This window comes from Eucalyptus grandis, chromosome 8 (assembly GCF_016545825.1).
Source record: "Eucalyptus grandis isolate ANBG69807.140 chromosome 8, ASM1654582v1, whole genome shotgun sequence".
In the NCBI taxonomy this organism is placed as follows: Eukaryota; Viridiplantae; Streptophyta; class Magnoliopsida; order Myrtales; family Myrtaceae; genus Eucalyptus; species Eucalyptus grandis.
The window spans coordinates 46,025,317-46,046,411 of record NC_052619.1 but is presented as its reverse complement, the minus strand read 5'-3'; the positions used below and the strand labels follow the sequence as shown (position 1 = coordinate 46,046,411).

Here is a 21,095-nt window from a genome sequence, read left to right as displayed (position 1 = left end):
TCAAATTCATCCAAGCTAGAAATAGTACACCTTCATGACTTAAATCTTGAACAGAAGTCTTCGACTTCAAAATACTACTTCACACCCAATGACATTCCATATTCCAAATGGCAAGTTAGACTGCAAGAATTCCATACTTGGCTCAACACCAAAGCACTTTTTATTGAACATCGTTATGATATGTTGACTAAGTTCGTGAGCAGATTCACTAGAAGTCTAAAAGATTGGTGGAGATCTATTTTGACCAGGATCAAATGACATTTTTGCTTTAGATAGATTTTCATCATGTGATCCGAGTTATCCACCAATTCTTTATTGGCGAACCAAAAGATCTCATTAAGCTTAGAAGATTATAATTTTTTTTTAAATGAAATGATGTTCTCTACGAAGAAAGCATCTCAATATGCATTTCCAAGAAATGCTTAAATCAGTACATGCTCTTGGAGTTTGTCCTAACCTTAGGTATTTTTAGCCTCTATTCCAAGGGAGATTAGCCAAATGGTGGAAAAATCCATTAAAAATAAATAGCAAATTGTTGCCAATGCTCCCTTAGAGAACTCTAGCAAGAGATACATCTTGCTCTTGATAATCTTTACGTTTGTAGAAAGGCTTTCAAAAGTTATCTAATAAATGGAACTTATTATCTCGGTCCTTATATTGCTAAGGAACTACAAAAGTTTCTGATGAAAATCTCTCCCACGGGTAAGTTCAGCAATTCCTTGGGATTGTAAATTATCTCGAGATTTTGTTCCAAAAATCACAGAGTTTGTAAATCCACTACAACAAATGTTCAAGAAAGATGCTCCTTCGTAAGGAACACAACAAACTAAGTTTGTACATAGACTTAAGGAAATTTTGCAACATCTTCCTCCTTTGCAAATCTCATCCACAGGAAATACTTGAAATAGACATCAATGATGAATATTGAGTTGCTATTCTTTTTGAAGAAATTGATGGAAAGTGATGAGTTTGTAGACATGAGGGTGGAAAATTTACACAAGCAGAAATGCATTTCTACTCTACATTCAAAGAAATTTTGACGGTAAAATAAGGCATTAAAAAATTTGAATTCGATCTTATAGGACATATTTTCCTGGTGGAGATGGACATGTTTTTATTCTCTCAAATGCTGAAGCTCAAACATAAGCAAGTTCCGCATCCACAACTTAGGTGGGCATAATGATTTTCACCAAACATATAGTGGGAAAAAATAAAATGTACTTGCTGATTTTCTGTCCAAGCCAAAAGAATTTGCAGCTATCACATCCATAAATATGTATGTGATAATAAATCCAAGGGGTAGTTTCAAGGCCTGAGAAATCAAACCCAAATCCCTTCATATTCATACCCACCGGAAATCTCTATACTTATCCAAGATAATGTTCTTGTTAAAAATCTTTGAAGACATATGTGGCAATATCATTTTCATATTTTTAGTGAATATAATGGTCTTCTCCTTAGACCAGATAGATTGTATCCAAAATATCTATTTATTCATCCTCTCACTTTCTTTCCGAATGAAGAATTTCCAGGAAAACTCAATGGTTTAATTGGTATTTGTTTAATCTTTATATCAATACCATCGAGTTTCCAATAGCCAAAATATCTCTTATTATTAGTAGAATTATTCAAGGAGAAACCAAGCATAAATATCTTGGGGACATACTTAGTTGGTTTAAACCATTAGGTGCATGAAAAAAATATTTTTCAAGCCTAAGTCAAAGCATGAATGCTTGACTCAAAACTTTATACAATCGTCTTACTTTTCAAACCATGAGTATTTGTTCGATCCAACGGAGATATGTGTAAAACTCAGATAAATGTTGAAGTATCCATATATAAGCCCCAACCTATTCAAAAAGAAATTTTTATAACACTCTCTTGTAGAATCCCAACTTATCCTCGATTGTATCGGGAATTATAGAGGATATTGTGCTAGCACAATTTATTCTGTTATAAGCTTCTCCAACAAAAGATAATCATGCTTCTTAGTATCATAGTGATGACTATCGCATGACTTGGCCAACAATCAATGCTTGCTTAAGAAATATACTACGGAATGGATGTACCGAACACTTCAAAGTCACCAGCAAATTCACAAGATCCATAGGGAGGACCACTGTCATAAGATCCTTTTGATCATATTAAATTACAGCTTGCACCCAACCTAGGCCTTGACAAAGAAAGTTCATTACTCCAACTTGAATATTTACCCCAACCTGGTATTCCAGCAAGTTCCAATGATGCTCCTACAAGTTCTCACCAGTCATCCAAAAGACCATGATCGATTGAAGTAATTGAAGAAGTAGAAAAGCTTCTCAAAATGCTCAGGCAACAGTATCCAGAAAAAAACACTTCCAATCCTCCTGACATTCCATCCAACTCATACCAATCTTTATATGATATAGGTATCAAACATCTTGAAGCTCTGGAAATCGAAACAATACTCAAAGAATATCGAAGATAAAAGTATGGAGAAGACTTGAATGACTCAAACGACCGTATTGAAGAGTCTATCCATAGGCATAATAAGTGAAGGGAAAGAAGACTTTGTTAAATACTTATTCAAGACAAAACAAAGAAGACGGAGGAATGAAGTGAAGGAGACGAAAAATTTGACCCAAAATACTATTCACATTCTATTTAGCATTGTTCATGTACTATTTTAGCACTATTTTGGAACAATAGCATACTGTTCATAATACGTAGCATTATAGTGGAACCGAAAAAAGCAGGATAATGAATACAGAAGTCAATCTCTCAGTAGAATAGCCTAGTAGTATGCACAAATAATTGCCTTTTTGTCGGCCATACGGAGTTTGTAAAGTTCTAGCATGTTGTTTCATGCCTATATAAGGCAGTATATGTAACTGTTAAGGGATAGAACGCAGTCTCTTTAGAAATAATATTATGTGGTTTGTTATAAATTTCTAAAACTTCTCTCTCCTCTTCATTTCTACCTGGTATGATCCCTTAAAAACTAGAATTGTTCTGATCAATCCTAGTACTATGCTCGTCACTTGCTACAATATGGAATCTATGCATTAGAATTCTCATACCCTAAAATTTTCTATGATATGAACCAAAAAACAAAAAGGAATTTGGTGGCTAATAAGCAATCCCTATTCTAAGGCCGAGGAAGGGTCGTGCGTGTGGGATAGCATACTTGCCACAAATTCTATTTTTGGTTTTCTAGATTCATATCATAGGCCATATAGGATGATGGTGATGAATAGATTTTACATCAACAATTGGCTAAAGAAATTATATTGAACCTTCACGTAAAAATTTAGGATTATATTATTAAAATTGAGAAGTTTAGAATTGAATCGGTATTAAAAAATGATTTGATAATTATCCCTCTCTAGATCGACTAAATTAATTCGAGTTGCATTTCATGGTTGTGAAGAATAATACTCCCAAAGCTTATTCCTAAAAAAAAAAAAAAATCCCAAATTTAGATCCAATTTCAAAGCTGCCCCAAAAATTTTTGTCTAAAAATTTGTTAACATTCACTTTAATCTTAAATCTATCCATGCATTCAAAAATTACCATAGGATTTTTCAAGATTTTCAACTTGAAAATATTGTTACTCCATACAAAAGCAAGGATCTCGATGAAAACGTGGGTTCGATAATGAATAGCTAATTAGCATTAATATTGATAAATATGGAAAAACAAGTAGCAATTTTTGGAAACATCGATAGATTTAGGGCTGAGTGAATATTGAGATATTTTTATTAGATAAAAAAATTCGTAGCAAAATTAGAGTTGGACTTGAAGTTTGTGAATTTTTTAGGGAATTGGGCAACTCTTCTCCATTTACTAGAATTATTGAAATAGCCTAAATTTTGCATCTGAGCCTATCCTTCATCCTTTTGTTTGGTAGTGCCGGAGAAAATTAGGTGAAGATTGGAAGGTGGGAAACAAATACTCGTGGAGAATTGATGGGCCCATTAGTTGAGCGTCGATTGAGGTAATGAGAGGCGGTGGTCCCGCGGGGTTAGGTTTTTATTTTACAGATGAGTAAAATTGGACTTTTAAAAAGATTTTGAGGGCGAAAAGGGAAATGGATCAAATTTCATTTTGAAAATGCTAAAAGTCCAAAGTAAATCCCTATATACCTTAGACTTTCAGCATTTGGCCAAATACTAAACCAAAACTTGAACCAAATGTCTCATTTTTTTTTTTCCTAATGGGCTTTAGAGGCTAAAAACTCTTTGAGAAAGCTAAACCAAATGCACCATTTGTCTCCGGAGAATCTATTTCCCTACAAAAGAAGTCAAATGAATTAATTTATAGATTCACAAAGATTAGAATTTTTAGATTGAAAAATACATACAAGAGAAACTCTTTTTTTTTAAAATTATCTTAAGCTAGCTTCATTCACTCAATTAAATTTGGTCGGAACATTCTAGTGACTATAGAAATCCACTTTAAAATGTGGCTGAACGATAAAGTAATATTGCACTAAATAAGGATATTTACTTTTAAAAGAGGATACATGACAAGTTAATTAAACTCATCAAATGAATTAGATAATTATTTAACTTGACAGTGGACTAATTTATTTTTATAAAAATTATGTACATATTATATCTCCTCTTCACTCAAGTGCAAATAGTCATCTTATGCAAACACATTTTTCCTTTCAATTCCTTTCTCTTTCCAAGCAAATCAAACTTCAATTCCTACACCTTATCTTTTTCTGTCTTATTCTCTGTTCCAAACAATTTCGAAGGAAAAATATCTCCTTCACCTAGATTTTCTTTGTTATAGGAGAAGTCTTACGTTCCTTTTAAAAATAAAATTTACAAAAATGTGATCTAACTTACTTTTGATGATTTACATGAACTACACACAAACATTCGACCTGCTGCTCGAACTAAGCGATCCTGCCTTACAGCAAGACCGCGTGATTGCGGAAGGGCCCAGCGAGATTTCGATAGCTTTCCTACTCGAGCCCAATTGGCCAACTTTAAAATTCTCTATTGTCTTCCAGCATATTCCTAAAGAGAAAAGATTGGTACTCTTTATCTTATTGTTTGTATGACATATAATCTCCACCAGGGCCACACAGATTAATAATGCACCTGATCTAACCTTTATTTCCATTGACTTTTTTCTCTAGATCAATAGGAAAGGAGCCTTAGACGAGAGGCGGAGGACGGGGTCCCCCCTGCCCCCATCCTCCTCCACAAATTGCCAAAAAGAATATTCTATAAAGAATGATTTTAATTAGCGATTGGAAGTGAGCCACAAGCTGTAATCAACCAGGTAGCAATCATGGGATTTGGAGCCTCGTTAGTTTTTTCTTTTTAATTTGTTTATTCTCAGCCTAGTGCGTACTCTTCTTCAGGAAGATGCTAAAAGCAAATTATGCCTAATTATTACATGAGTCACGTCATTAGCACCGTGGGGCATAGTGATCGATATTTTATTATTTCTCGAAACTAGTGTTTGACGTTAGACGAGCCGAACATTACATATTTAATGTGCACGACCCTATGTACCCCTTTGAATAAGCTAACGTTTATGAATACAATTATATGCTTTGTGTAGTAGAATCTTCACTTTTCAATTGAAATGCATGAGTCAGACTATGAGATTAGCGGGGCCGATTCATGGTTCTAGAATTATATGCATTGGCGATCTTCCTCGTCATTAAATAATTCATACCATCTATTGCCAAAAAGATAAAAAGAAGTTATAATGTACCTAAATATTTACTGCAGATTTTATTTCATGCCCATAGTCTAATATCCATGAATCCTATTGTCTGCTTTCCTATAAGATGGTTTTCATAAGTAGAAATCGTTTATTTCCAATTGAAATGCACGCATGTTGTCCGTTCAACACAAACTTACATCAACTAAACTAGAATTCTGTCTACAGCGGAAGTCACTAAAGATGTTTGCATGCCATGAGATTAGCAGGTCATTTCATGAGTCCGGACGTGACAAAATAATGGAATTACATTCCCGCGCCCATGCTAAGGTGTACCAAAATATGCATAGCAAACACAAAGGAAATAATTTAATAATTTATATAATATGATACCAAAAGGACGATTCTTCCTCCACGCTCTACTTATGGCACCATATTTTATTTATAAAGAGACAGCCGAACCCTTTTTTACTTAATATTTGGTTCATCAAAGCATATGCTTTAAAGATCCAAAATCTTAGCAAATATTTATGAAAAGAAGTGGAGAAGGGAGCACAAACGGAAAAACATAGCAAGAACACATGGGGCATGCATGGGGTGCAAAGGACCCAAAAGAAAAAGATGCCCCACTTTTCTAGGAGTCTTGTGGCTTTAAGAAAAAAAAATATCGTTTGATTTATTTAAGAGTTGTCTAGGTTAATAAGAATTCGACACATCATAAATCATATGTGAGCTGACTTGAGACTCGCTAAAATTATGATATGCATTGATTACACATGGAGCCGGTTCACTTTGTAATTCTTCTTTTAATTTCTTTAATCGATTTCTCCTATTGACTGATAAGTATTTTCAATGGTGATATCTCTAAGAAAAGAAAACATTCAAAGTTACAAGCCATTTTTTTTTATGTAAATTTCTCGACTTCTTTAAAAGAGCGGAAATCGTGAATCATCATTTTTTTAAGAGATTTGTATAAGATTCTTTGGTAATATTTCTTCGAGGAGATAAATAAGGGACCTAAAAAGATTCAAAATTATGTCTTTTTTTCGGATATCCCATGAGATTTCGTTAAACCATGGTTGGCTGTTTTAAAATTTTAATCTATCATATGATAGCACGGTTTAATATTTATATATTTTATCAATTTGAAATTGAGTCTCACTTTACTAATTTACAACTAATAATGAGTGTCTATATATATAATCACAAACGAGCCTTGGATTTAGCGGCTGGTTGTTCTAGAGATTTTAATTGTGCATTATTGGTATTCTATTAAAAGACACTCTTGGTAATAAAATAATCGTGGATCCTCCAACTATATTCCCTCCTAACCTCCTGATTTTTTATAATAATAATAATAATAATAAAGCGTCATGCGCGATCATTTCCACGCATCCTAATTGGCGCCGGACATTATAGTGTGGGCCCCATACCTTCGCACACGTGTCGCGAGAGGGACGGTGGGTCTGAATTCCCCCGCGATTGCTGCGATGCAACCTCCCAATGTCTGTATTACGATGACGAAAGTGGGGCCCGCCTGAAGTCGTGCCCCTTTTCGATTCCCGTACGATCGATCCGAGGGCCAGGATCGGTCCTACCGGTCAAAGGTTGCCAAAGCTACAGTTGAGCTCGCCTGTTGAAATTACGGAAACGGGGCAAGTCATATTCCCCACTGATTTTTGTCTAAATAAATACAGCCTTCGTTTATTGCGCGAAAAATAAATAATTTGAGTTTTCTTAAAAATAATCATCTGCATCGCTTAAAATAATTAATGAATAATAAAGTTTATTATTGACAATAATTTATGTTTGATATTTTTATGCGTGATGAAATTTTATTCATTCGATTTATAAATGATATTTTTTCAGTTTTTTTTCTTCAAAATTCTACAAAACATACCGAGCCTTAACAGACTAATCTTCAAACCACCTCCAATGACAGACGAGTGGGATTGCAAAAGCTCTATTTTCTTCTCCCTCCTGCGGAGAAATTAGTCTATTGATCATTTTTCTCTCATTATGTGGGTTTGTTGATCCACTACTCTTCTAAAGGAAAGTCATTTTGTAGATAGCAAAGAGAAAACCAAATTGTTGTAGAAAACTTACAATTGATAAGGGTGCTTTTACATCATATTGTGAATAAAAAATACATAATTCACTTTTACAAATTCCATATGCTTGAAATTTTCTCCCATTTACTACACAGTTACGTATGTGATTTTTCCTTTATTTGTTGGCATCCTTCTTGAAATATTGAGGATATCCCTAAATTGACAGAGTTTTGTAATTTCCTTATATTGTTTCGCATTGTATGATTGTTATATTTAATATGGACATAAAGGGATATTGAAATTAATTAAGATGGTAATGTTTGCAATTAATAATTAGGGTATACCACAAAAAACTCCAAGTTATGCTCACTGTGACACAAATACTCTATTTTTTCTTTGTGTCATTAAAAACCCTAAAATGCCCATTGTAATGTAAATATTATAATTCTAAAATTTACTGAAATAGAAATTATATATGTCACACAAGCATATGTTTGGGTTTCTTTATGACAAAAAAAAAAATTAATGGTATTTGTATCATAGTGGGCAAGTTTAAGGTTTTTGGTGACACAAAAAAATTAAGGTATTTGTGTCACAATAAGCATAATTTGAGATTTTATGTGGTATTTGCCTTAATAATTATGAGAAAATTAATGATATTAATAGCAATAGTACTATAACCAAAGAAAAGCAACAGAGAGAGACAAGTTGAGTAGAGGTCCGACCAAACTCGACGCATATTGGTTTGGCTGCATCCTTGATAGCAGATATGACTAATCGAAAGTGGACAGGCAGTCCGTTGCCAATGGCCATGGGCACTTATGGCCATAGATACGGTGGTGATGGCGGCGGCGGCGGCAACGACAAAGGCAAAAAATCGATGGACTCTTGTACACTTTGCAAAAATTGATGGATGATATGATATGTGGACTCGAGCTACTTTGTGGTAACTCGAGCTGATAACGGCACCTAGCTAAAGAACCTTAATATGGGTTATGCGTATGGAAATCAACATTGCAACTAGCCCTCACACGGCACCTAGCTAAAGAACCTTAATTTAGTGTAAAGTGATTAGCGTGGGATAGGAACCGGATACAGTACACATCTATGTAAGTTCAAGATGACCCAATGAAGGTCGTGCAAAGCCAGGATAGACCCATCTTTCACATGCAGAACGATAAAGCAAAAACAAAGGTAATGTGATAAGGAATATCTCATTGACAAAATAGAGTTTGGCCAAATCAAATCTTCGCCATATCAATTTTAGTCCAACACGCTTGAGTTCATCATCTACCTTTCGTAGAATTTAGATATGTGTCAAATAAAGAAAGAAAAGGTGGGAATTGCTTGTAAGTGTATGCATTCAACGAGTTTCAAAATTATCGCAAACGTTATGATAGGAAAGATTTATAAGTGATATGATCGCAAAAGTGGATAACTTAAATTATCCTAGAGATAAAAGAGGTAACTGTTGATTAGCTGTGTCCAATTAATGGCTGAGGTGATGTTTTTGGTACCGTCCATTGGACAAGTTGCTTCCCTCAGTTAAATTTAGAGAAAAAAGTCGCGAATGCAATAATATCTTTGCTTCCTCGCATGTGATTTGCTTGCTCCACTAAGAGAGCTCGGGATATCATTGTTTATTTCCCACTTGACACTACTTTATCTTTGGCGTCATAGTCTTGAATTGTCGCGCTTCTCCTGTGTTTGGTTTTTGTGTCTAATGGCGTTGTCATTTTGGTCTTTATTTTTTAGTGGGGGTTGCTTTTCGCGGAGCCGTCCTTTCATTCGATTTCACATCCTTGGTGGTTTTCAGCCGACACAGGATGAATCCTCCTCCTCAAATGAGGGGCGAGCCGTGTATTTTTGGTACTGATTGACGTTTACCTCACCAAGACACAGGAGTCCGAGAGCTTCATTGAGGCCGACCCTCCTACCAGGTTATTCTAATAGACCTATAAGACCGCGATCCTTAATTTGATATGTTGTTACCCACATGCCTCAATCCCCGATTGTGGAGATATTTTTCCCCCTCTCGAGGGGAATATCCTCAAATTTTATGACTTAGAGTTCAGCCGTAACAGTTTAAGGACTTATTAAGTTCCATTACTGATCTCTTCAAATAGGGCTCAAGGAACAAATTAATGCACCATTTACTAAGACATTTCAAGTAAGTAATAAGGCAAGATTACATTAGGTGCTTAAATTTAGAGAAGCCAGCGAATAAATGTATGGACATAATGGTGGACAAAAAGCTTTAGATTAGAGGCAAGAGACAGAAAATTTGTAACAACGGTTTCAAGCCTTAAAATGCTTATAAAAAATATCTTAATTTTAGAAGGTAAGTGTTGTTGTATGCATGAGGGCAAGGGACACCACGAACCTTAGGTGCTCTTGTGCATGAGACCTCTCTGATGAGAATCGGGATCACTTCGAGATCCAACTATTCATATGTTATGATTTCAGTGAGGTCTCAATGTCATTCTCCTAATTTTGATTAGGTACCACCAAGATCTAAACGAGCGTCTCTTCTCAATCTGGTAGTTGAGAGAGAGATAGATGTGCAGAGAATTATGGTTGGTGGGGTACTTGCTACTTCGCAGGTTGATGCGTTTTCAACATCCTTTTCGGCCCACCTTTTTTTTATTTTATTTTTTTAGTATAAATTTGACAGACATGTTTATAATCCACCAATTAGAAAATCAATTGAAGAAATTTTGCTCCTATCAAGAAGAGATGAGAGAAAACAATCATTTTTCACCTGTCACCAAGTAATAAAATAATTCATCCACATAATGGTTTTTGAGTGGTGGGATAGCCATGGAATTAATTTCACTCATAAAGGATTACCACGTAATATCATCCGGATTTAAGTACGATTAAGAAGATATAAATGTATCAAAATAACTAAAACTTATTATAAAAATATAATTAAATTTTAAAATTTTCAAAAATTGTAATCAAGTCTTAAAACTTGTCAAATTGATATAATTAAGTTCCACTGTTAACACCATCTAATTTAACAAATGGAAAATGCCGATGTGATTTTTTTTTATTTTAAGATAAATCATGCTGTAAAAAAATTAAAAAAAAAAAAAGAGGAAAAGAAGATTTTAGGCTGTCAAATGTGATATAATTAAGTTCCACTGTCAAATTGCTTTGGTTGGATACTCGGCTTTCATCTTCCCTGACCTTTCCTCATGTGTCCCTATTTTTAGAAGTCTTCGCATCTCCAAATCTATCATTGGAAGAACAACAGAGTGAGCAATAAACTCAGGCGGCCATGGCTGGAAGCTCGAAGTGAGCAATAAGCATTCGAAGAAATTTCCGCGAGCTTGAAGGATACAGTAAACATTCAAAGAAAGAAGAAGCTCATGCTTCTTTTGAGCAAGCGGCCATGGCTGTTTGAGTTTCGTTGAGCACGGACATGGCCACCCGAGCTTCGGCATTGTGTCCCCCTCGGCAGTTCTTTCAATCGAACGCTCGAGATCTTAACAGGGATGCGGGAGGCATAAGAGACCTGTACAAAGACCCAGATACAAGCGTCCATCTCCCTTGTCTCAATGAGAAAGTATATATAAATTCAATTATAAACTTTTTAATTGAACTGAATCTTTTTATCTTTTACCAATCGAGTCTATTTGATCAATTTATGTAGAAAATTACTGATGTAAACATTGGTTGACCGTCATACATGGCATGACACATTTGACATTAATGTTGATGATTTTTAAAAAAAAATATTAAATTTTCTTTTCGTTTTCATTTCCTCTTTTTCTTATATTTTCCTTCTTCTTCTTTTTATTTTTTCATTGTGGCCGGTGGTGCTTGCCAAAGCTTGTCGACCATAGGAGGAGGCCAGCCTCACCATGACCTAGCCAACTGCAAGCGAAGGCGGCCTTGCTGGCGGCTAGTGAGGCATGCTCACCTTCGCCCACAACTAGCAAGGCCAGCCTCACCAGAAATTGCCTATGAGGGCATAGTGGTTGATAAGTTCCGACGATTGGCTATAGTGAAAATGAAAAGAAAAAAATAAAAATTAATAAAAAATCAGAAAAAAAAAAAGTATTGTTAAAATTATAAATAAATAAATAAAATATTTATGTAAATAAATAAATAAAACATTGATGTCAATATCAACCGAGTCACCCACAGTCTACATCACTGATTACGGTTCACCGCCCAGCATTCTGACACGCCTCCCTCAAACAGTCAATGACGTGCGAGTCACTCCCTTCATGAATGGTTTCCGTTTGAAGAGTGGCTTCCGGCCTCTACAGACAGACTTGCAGATGCGAAAGACATCTGAAAATTTAGACGCATGTGAAAGCTAGAAGAAGATGAATGGTAACCTTTACTATTATTTTTTTTTCCCTTCTTAACTTTTGCCCTTTAAAAAAAAGATCTGATGTGGCGGGGACCACATTGGCACTGCTTATCAAAAATTAATTTGACAAAAAAGGCCACGTATCACGATGTTAACCGAAGAACTTGATCACAATATTTTGATAAGTTTCAAATTTCGATTTTACTTGTGAAAATTTTTAGTATTCAATTGTACTTGCTATAAGTTTTCGGACCTACGGTGCATTTATTCCGATTAAAAAAGAGTAATTGCTTTTGTATATATTTCACCAACCACAGTAATCCTCGGATTAAAAATATGTCACTGTCTCTTTTCCTCGGATAAAATAAGGAAATTAGGAAAAGGACATTTTCATTTCTTTTCCATCGATGAAAACAACACCAACGGGGAAGGGGGCAATTGCGGAAACCCAGGACAAAGAGACTCCTAGATTTGACTGAGAGTACAAAACCCAACTGCCCAACCGGTCCCCTTTATAATACACCCCCCACCACATTTCTCCTCGCATGAAAAACTCTCTCCTCGTGCTAACCAAACTCTCCTCCCCCAACAACCATGAAACCGCCGTCGCCGCCGTCGCCGCCGCCTCAGCCGCCGCCGGCGCCACCGCCCGCCCCCGCCTCCCGATCCTCCTCCACCACCACCACCAGACGATCCAGAACAAGTACCAACTGGGCCGGCTCCTAGGCCGGGGCAGCTTCGCCAAGGTCTACCAGGCCCTGTCCCTCGCCGACAACGCCCACGTTGCGATCAAAGTCATCAACAAGGACAGCTCCGCGCTCGCCCTCGAGCCCCAGATCCTCCGCGAGATCGGCGCCATGCGGCGGCTCCAGTCCCACCCCAACATCCTCCGGATCCACGAGGTGATGGCCACCCGGACCCGGATCTACCTCGTCATGGAGCTCGCCGCCGGCGGGGAGCTCTTCTCCAGGATCGTCCGCCGCGGCCGGTTCACCGAGCCGGCCGCCCGCCGATACTTCCAGCAGCTCGTGTCGGCGCTCAACTACTGCCACGAGAACGGGGTCGCGCACCGGGACGTCAAGCCGCAGAACCTGCTGCTGGACCACAAGGGGAACCTGAAGGTCTCGGACTTCGGGCTGTCGGCGCTGCCGGAGCAGCTCCGCGACGGCCTGCTCCACACCGCCTGCGGGACCCCGGCTTTCACTGCTCCTGAGGTTTGTTTGTGGTCTCTGATGAATCTGTTAAGTACGATGCCTGGTCAACTTTACGGTAGTTAAGGATTGGCTAGTTGTTGAATGTCCAGTATGTGGCTGTGAATATGCTTCGAATAATGTGGTTGGAGTTCGATGACGCCAACGGACATTACGAGGACGTAATTACGTAAGATTAACACATATAAACTTCTCTGATCTAAAGAAAAATCAGTCACTCTAGTCTATAAGAACGGATGAATTTATCTTGTCGAGTTGTTCTATATGAACTCCTGTTCTTCTTCTATCTGTTTTGCTTTTTCGCTGGTGACAAGTTCGATTTCAAAACACGGTATATAAAGTTTAGGACACTTCCAATCTTGTTACGGGTTGTCTATACAGTGCAATACACCCTATTGACTTGCGAAATGAATTCATGGTATGATTGAACACTTCTGATCGTCTTCAAGACTCATTTTGGGTGTGGAAAGTATCGATGAGTTACAGTTATAGCAAGTAGTTTTTTTCCCATTTCTTTTGAGTGTGGAAAGTGTCAGACTCCATTTGGCTTGAATCGAGTTGAAGTATTGCATACTTAATATACTCTGCTTGGTTTCATGGGAGATCATTCCTTGCCACATAATTGAACCTAGAAAGTATCAAAATGAGAAATATCTATCCCGGAGCCCACCATATATAAAGTTGATCAAGATGCCTCATACTATCAACTCATAGATAAATTATGTTTTGCTCTATTATGAACTAGGTGCTATGTCGATATCGACATCTTGCTGTACTATGAACTAATTCGTTCAACGGTTTACATCTCTCCTCGTTTCCATTCTACTTCAGGTTATTTGCCGGCGTGGCTACGAGGGATCCAAGGCGGACGCGTGGTCTTGTGGCGTCATCCTGTACATGTTGCTCTGCGGTCACATGCCCTTCAACGACAACAACCTGGTGACCATGTACAAGAAAATCCACAAGAGGGACTACCAGTTCCCCGAATGGATCTCCAAACCGGTGAAGCACATCATCCACCAGCTTCTCGATCCCAATCCCGACACGAGGATGAGCTTGCAAGTTTTGGCGGGCACTTCTTGGTTCAAGAAATCGCTCCCTTTGAAGTCCCACAATAGCTTCTCGGACATAGAACACTTGTTAGCCAGTGAAAAGGATTGTAGCGACTTCGATGTAGGTCCGAGCCTAAACGCGTTTGACATTATTTCTTTGTCGTCGGGTCTCGATTTGTCCGGGCTTTTCGAGATCGACAGTAGGAATGAGAGGAGGTTCGTGTCCAATGCTTCTATGGAAGTGATAATGGGGAAGTTGAAGGAGGTTGGTGGGAGATTAGGGTATAGTTTGGAGAGGGGGAAGGGTAGTAGTGTCATCTTAGGGAAAGGGAAGTTGGTCTTGGTGGTGGAAGTGGTGGCGGTTGTGGAGAAGGCGGTGTTAGTGGAGGCGAAGGTGGTCGTGGACGGTGGCGGCGAGTTTGAGGAGGCTCACTGGGGAGAGTGGAAGGTCGGGCTCGAGGACATTGTCGTCTCGTGGCACGACGAGCAAGTTTCTTGATCGAGATCCGAGGGATGAGATGCGAGATGGACGACTGTTATTCCCGACGTGATATAGCATGACATTTTATTCTGAAATAGGCAGAGAAGAGTTCGGGTTGTAGGATATTAACTGGAAAGAGGCAAGAACGTGATGGCGTTCGTATCGACGTAAGCCCTGGTATAGTCATTGGTACATTGTTTGATTGTAAGAGAAGGGAACGGGATGGGTTTGAACTAATGCTGGAGAGGAACATGTAATGGTCTTGTACATAACCCTCGGGCAAAATTGCTCTTTCGGTTCCTGCTCCGATTAGAGATTTCAGTATTGTGCTGTCAATGACTTTTGTGTATATTTTGGCTATTTGGCCTAGACAAATAAAGATGAATGCCTTTCCACAATACTAAAATCGATCAAGCTCCCATCTTTTTGTTGGCCGGAGGAAGCTCAATGAATTACAAATATAAAGGCTTGAGCCCATATGAATATGGGCTAATTCATATGAAGAAAATAATCTTTCATTATCTTTTGTATAGTAGCCACAAAAAGTGTTCACTCAAACTGTAGGGGTGAGCATGATCAGGTTGACGGTTCCCATCTTGGAACCTAGAATCATTCACTAAGGACCAGTTTTTAAAAATTGGAACCAAGACCAGCTCGTTAGTTCTAAGGATCCACCCAAACCGTCGGTCTAGTGCAGTTCCTAGGTGGGTGTGCAGTTTCTAGGTGGGTTTATAGAATTGGTTCTCAATCCCTATAAAGCTTGTTCGGCCTTATATTCAGATTAAATTGCAAGCCATTGATTTTGATTAAAAATTGAAAACTATAAAGCAAAATGACTAAATAATACTCGTTAACTAAAAACTTAATTTCTTCCAAGGTCATGGTATGATCTTTTAAAGGATTCTCGACACCGGAAACAAGCAGAGAATCAGACTTCACGTTAAAAGTCCTAACCTCCATAAAAATTAAAATATTAATCGTTTGATTCATCTTTTTTTAACATCAACATAATTTAATCATGAGAATGGCTAATAAGAGACCTAATTATATTCTTAAAATGAGCCGTTGGCTCTTATCGACATATCCAATAAGTTCTCTCCTTCCTCTCTATTTTTCTTTTTGGTTAAGAGAGCAAGTAAATGGATTATAAGAATGAAAAAAAAAGTAAGGGATTAATCCTATTATACACCAAAGAAATAAAATTAGTCAATAATATCTAATAACTACAAAATGCATGTGTGTGTGAGTGTGTGTGTGTGTGTGTATTGTTAAAAAACTACAAAATAATTAAGTATTTGAGATGGAATTTCTTTTTTTAAATATATATACCGGTCTGGCTTGTGTGTGTGTGTGTGTGTGTGTGTGTGGTGTGTTGTTAAAAAACTACAAAATAATTCAAATGGATAAACGAGCAATTCCACGCTTAAAAAGAGGAATTGAACCAATACTCACCAATTTCACTAAATTGGAATTGGGAACCGGACTGCCCCATAAGAATCGCCGATTCCAATTGAGTTGGTCCGATTCCTAGCGAGTTGGGTGGTTTCTGATTCTTTTACACAACCCTAGTTAAGAGGCAATAACAAGAGAGCCAGAGAGAGCAAGAAATATGGGTTGAGGACAATATATAATTTGCATCAAGCTGAAGTTCGGAAGTCGATCTGTGGCTTGATTGAGCTGAAATTTTGTTAGGATGCTCATGATACATTCTTCTTGATTCTAATCAATTTGATTGTCACTTCAAGCTCCCTACATCAAGTTTTTCATGGGTTTTATCGAACTTGCATTTCTGGTGAGATTTATCCTTGATCTTGATGTCTTTATGGCTATGTACCTCTAGCATTTTTAGAGAAGAACTTTGTTCATCCATTTTTGTTGATAGTGAAGATTTTTAGGTGGACTTTAGTCTTGTGGTTTTTATCTCCTCATGTCAATGAAGTTTTTTATGCAAAAAAATTACCTTTTATCTACATGCTTGGTATTATATTGCTATATTATATTGTTTCTTAAAGGTTTGCACAAGAGAGGAGATCGTTTTGTTCCGTTGCGCTAACTCGATATTATTCAGGTTGTTAATGCTCACCCAACTTTTCTATCTTTTAGAAAAGAAAAATTGACATCTTCAATTAATCATCTCGATGCAAGAACATATCAATATGTTTATATTGATGATCGATGTGTGTTCTCAAAGTTTACATATATATATATCCACTTTATTCTTCCACGAAAAATCTTGGACTATTTCTCTTACCATAGGCAGAGACCATCTTCTCTTCTACCCTCTTCATGCTCGGGATATTTTCTCTGAGCTTACCAAGCTCCTTCATTTGGAGTTAAGCCGATACATAGACCTTGTGAGTAAGAAAAAAAATCAAATTGAATTAGAAATTGGACCAAATTTACAAGTTCTAGGCACTTCTTGGTTCCTAAAAAATGGAACTGGTGAATACCGATCCCGTTTCCGGTCCAAGTGTGGACCCACCCACGCGGATCCCCCAGACTGGATAGTTATATATATTTTTAATTCTTATCATTGCAAACTAAAAACCTAACCTCTAATTGCCCATCCTTTCCATTTCACTCTGAGTCACAATGAAAGGTATAAACTCTAATTTCCCCTTTCTTTGCTCACGCATCTCTCTCGCTCACACGCTCAATCTCAGACTCTCGATCACGCCTCGTCGCTCACTCTTAGTTACGCCTTTCGCTCACAACAGCAACGCTCACTCTCAATCTCGTGAACCACGCCTGTCATGCCTCCCTCCTCATTGTCCTTAGTCCTTCTCGCTCATGGCTTAATGCTGGTGGCTCAACACCATCCTTTGTCCCTCTCGCTCGAGGCTCAATGCCACCCTCTGTCCGTCGCTCCTGTAAATCCCTCGATCCCTCTCCAGTCTGACACGACAGTAACCAGTCAAAGTGGTCTACATGAGGAATTGCACTATGAGAAGGTCCATTATGTTTCTTGGTTTGGAGAGACGATTATGAATATTTTACTTGAATTTATCTACTAGTGCCGTGATGGGACAAAACTGATAGTTACATGAGGTAATCTCTATACTCAAATTTGGCTAAATCATGAACGGCTAGTTCCTAGACCGACGAGGGAGTTGGACTAACTGGTCCAGTTCAATTCTCAGGTGGGTCTAGTCAGGTGGGCTGATTCCCGATTCTATAAAATAAAAACCAGTCCATCCTAAAAATGACTAACTCTAGTAGATCTGTCAAAAGAGTAGGTCAAATCATATTTGAATGAGTCCAAAATGAGTTCCATTCAAATTGACAAATTTATTTCATTATTGTAAATTTTTATTTTATGATCTAACCGTTTATTTTTCTGGGTGCTGTCAAGCAATCGGTAACATCAACAGACTATGTTTCCTTTTCTTGGAGAAAAAAAAGGCAAGAAATATTGTTAATTTGATTCTTTTTGGCAAAATATTAGCGGGCAGAATAATATTAGGTTTGCGTGGGATGTTATTTGTATATAGGTGATGTTTTTATTCGAGGAAAAAGTGGGTATATCGGAAAAACCTTGGTGCTGTCTCGGCATGCTGTTTTGGGTTCCTGATAAGTACAGTAATCAAGTATAAATTGTAAGCCGTTGAAAACGGCACCCCCAGGATCGACAAAGCAAGAATCTAGAACATAGTAACGGAAACAAGAGACTTGTATATGCGATTTAGAATCTATTGTTTTTAATGTGAAATAGCAGTGATCCAAAATTCAAATTTTCTCCTTTATTGCTCTCTAAATCACTAGCTCAAAGAGAGTGTCTTTCACAATACAATTCTATAACAGCTCCTTATGTGAGATTGTATTTGTGCATGCAGATTAAAGAAGAGACTTTAGTGCTATTTTAAAAAAATTCAGCTAGACTCTCTCATCTCGGATCGGGCTTAACTGCCCCCATAAACCTGACCCATATTACACCGATTAAGAACCTTTATAACTTACCTTATTAGACTAAAGCCGTAAAACAGTAAATTACAATTTCAATTAATATAATCCACATCAAAAAGCTCTTACATAAATGAAGTTCGTGCTAAAAGACCACTTATAGAACTTTCCCTTTTGATTAACATGGATAATTGGTGGGTATCATTATCAAACCCAAATCTAATTGGGTTTTGCTAGTTTAAATTGTCTAAATCCATAAGAATCCATTCTCTAAATTTTAACTAATCCACTTATGACTTAACCCACTAAATATGAGTTTTTTTTTTTTTTTTTTTTTTGTCTGTCATATTCTAACAATCATCTCTTTTATATTTTTGCTATGCCATTTGTAGAGCGTGAGGGTCAAACCTCACAGTTAAAAGTAAATATCATTACTTCCCTTACTATTGGGTCACTAAATCTGAGTTAAAAAGTGAATATATGACTCATTTTGACACCGATTTCTCACAATAATAGATGTATTTCCCTTCCGTCATCAGAAATGATGGTTATGAGATCATTCACGTTAAATTAGCCTAATAACTAATTTAGCTTCTGGTGCCTTCACAAGTAAGCTTGGATATGCAATTGCTAATGTAAAGCCAACCACTCTTAAGATGCGTTTGAGAGAGCATTTATAAGAAGCTCTGGGCCTCTAGAGGCTCTTAAATCAAAGTTTTGGTGTTTGATAGCACAATTTCAAAGATTTTGTCGCAGAGTTTTTCTTTGAAAATGTTCAAAACTCAATGCAAGCGCCTTACTTTGGGTTTTAGTATTTTTGCAAAATGCAACTTAAGAGGTTTAATGAAGTTTTTTGTTCCAATCTTGCCCTCATTAATATATTAAAATTTATGTTTTACTCCTAAATTTTGAACTTTTCTTGCGCCAGATCTGAATAAGAGACAGAGAGAAAGCCGTGGTCGATCATGGCTAGGAAGCTTTACGAAGGAGGCTGGCAAATTTCGCCGAGGGTCGATAGGGTTCGCCAAAGGTCATGCGAGTCAAATTCCATGATTTGCTGTTCAAAAAAAAAAAAATCCATGATTTGACTGACACTTGTGAGAGTCATGCATTTGAAATCTAGCCAAGTGGTCTCACCTCGCAAGAACTAGCTTGTTACTCGAATGCCAGTACTTCGTGCAAGCGGCGCCTTGCCTAGGGTCACCCAGCGTCAGTGTCACATTACCTAAGGTTGCAAGGCCTTGCTCTCTCGGTTGTCATTACGCCAAGGATCGCATTGCTTGAGATTGCTCTCTCATTTTTGTTAATCATTTATTTTATTTCTCATTTTACAAGTTGGTTTCTAAAGTATGATTTTTATTGTTTACCAAACAATATCTGCGTCAAGTGAGAATCCGTGGAATCAAATTCTTTCGTCTAGATTCAAAGTTACAAAGTCAAAACTGTCCCAAACGCAACGCTCAATCAATAGTGCGGCAACCTCGCCATGTCGTGTACGAGGTGCTTGCTTCGATGATGCGTCCAGTGCCTTTCTCAATCACGCCGTGCCCCGCACGGGACGCAAACGATGAAGGGGTTTCTTTCTGCTAAGTGGGAGAAGAATCTAACTCTTTCGTCCTATCCAAAGCTGTTCTAGTCCCGACAAACAAGTTCGTTGTTGAATTTTTGAGGCTGCGAAATCGTTACTTATTTGACGGTACGAGTGTCGGCTAAGTTTAAGGTTTTATTTTGTAAAAAATAAATAATTTTAAAAATATTTTTTTAAAAATGTTGTCTCTATCACTTGAAATAATTAATTGATGAAAGATATTTTATTACTGACAATAATTTCTTATCTAAACATTTTCGTGAACATTGAAATTGTTTTCATTCATTTAATTATGTAAGGAATGGGTATGTTTATTTTTAGAAAAATATTTTTTAAATCTTTTATTTTTTGTAAAGCAAATAACCTAAGAGTCAACATTGATCTTACAATCTGTACCGAATTAAGCTGTTAGGTAGACTAAAAAAAAATACTGCAAAAGAATTATAAAGTCGGTTTGATAGTGGATAAAAATCGACTGATAAATTTTATTAGCTTCCCTACCAAACATGGACGAGTGAATATTATTTGGAAGGTTTTGAGAATATAACAAATATGGTTTTATTTTCCATGGGATATTTTATATCTTAACCACTTAAGTAAACCCTTCCTTACTTACAAACTATATTATTTGAAGGTTTAGATACTATAATTGATAAGATTTTAATTTCCACCGGATATTTTAAAACTTAACCAAGTGGTTTTTGGTTTTAAAAAAATTCATTAAGTTATGCGTCATTGAATGCACTTAATGAATTAAGGATGTTTGTTTCGTGGATAATGTTTTCAAAGAAAATATTTTCCAATCAATAGAAAATAAA

The 21,095-nt window shown here is 37.1% G+C and overlaps 1 protein-coding gene across 1 annotated transcript; it reads left to right on the top strand.

The window, feature by feature from the left end:
* Nucleotides 1–12,575: 12,575 nt before the first annotated feature.
* LOC104414598 (CBL-interacting serine/threonine-protein kinase 4) lies at nt 12,576–15,189 on the top strand. Its single transcript, XM_010025752.3, has 2 exons — nt 12,576–13,259; nt 14,088–15,189. Exons 1-2 carry the CDS (start codon nt 12,591–12,593, stop codon nt 14,805–14,807), a joined length of 1,389 nt encoding a protein of 462 aa, XP_010024054.2. The 5' UTR covers nt 12,576–12,590; the 3' UTR covers nt 14,808–15,189.
* The last annotated feature ends 5,906 nt before the right edge of the window (nt 15,190–21,095 follow it).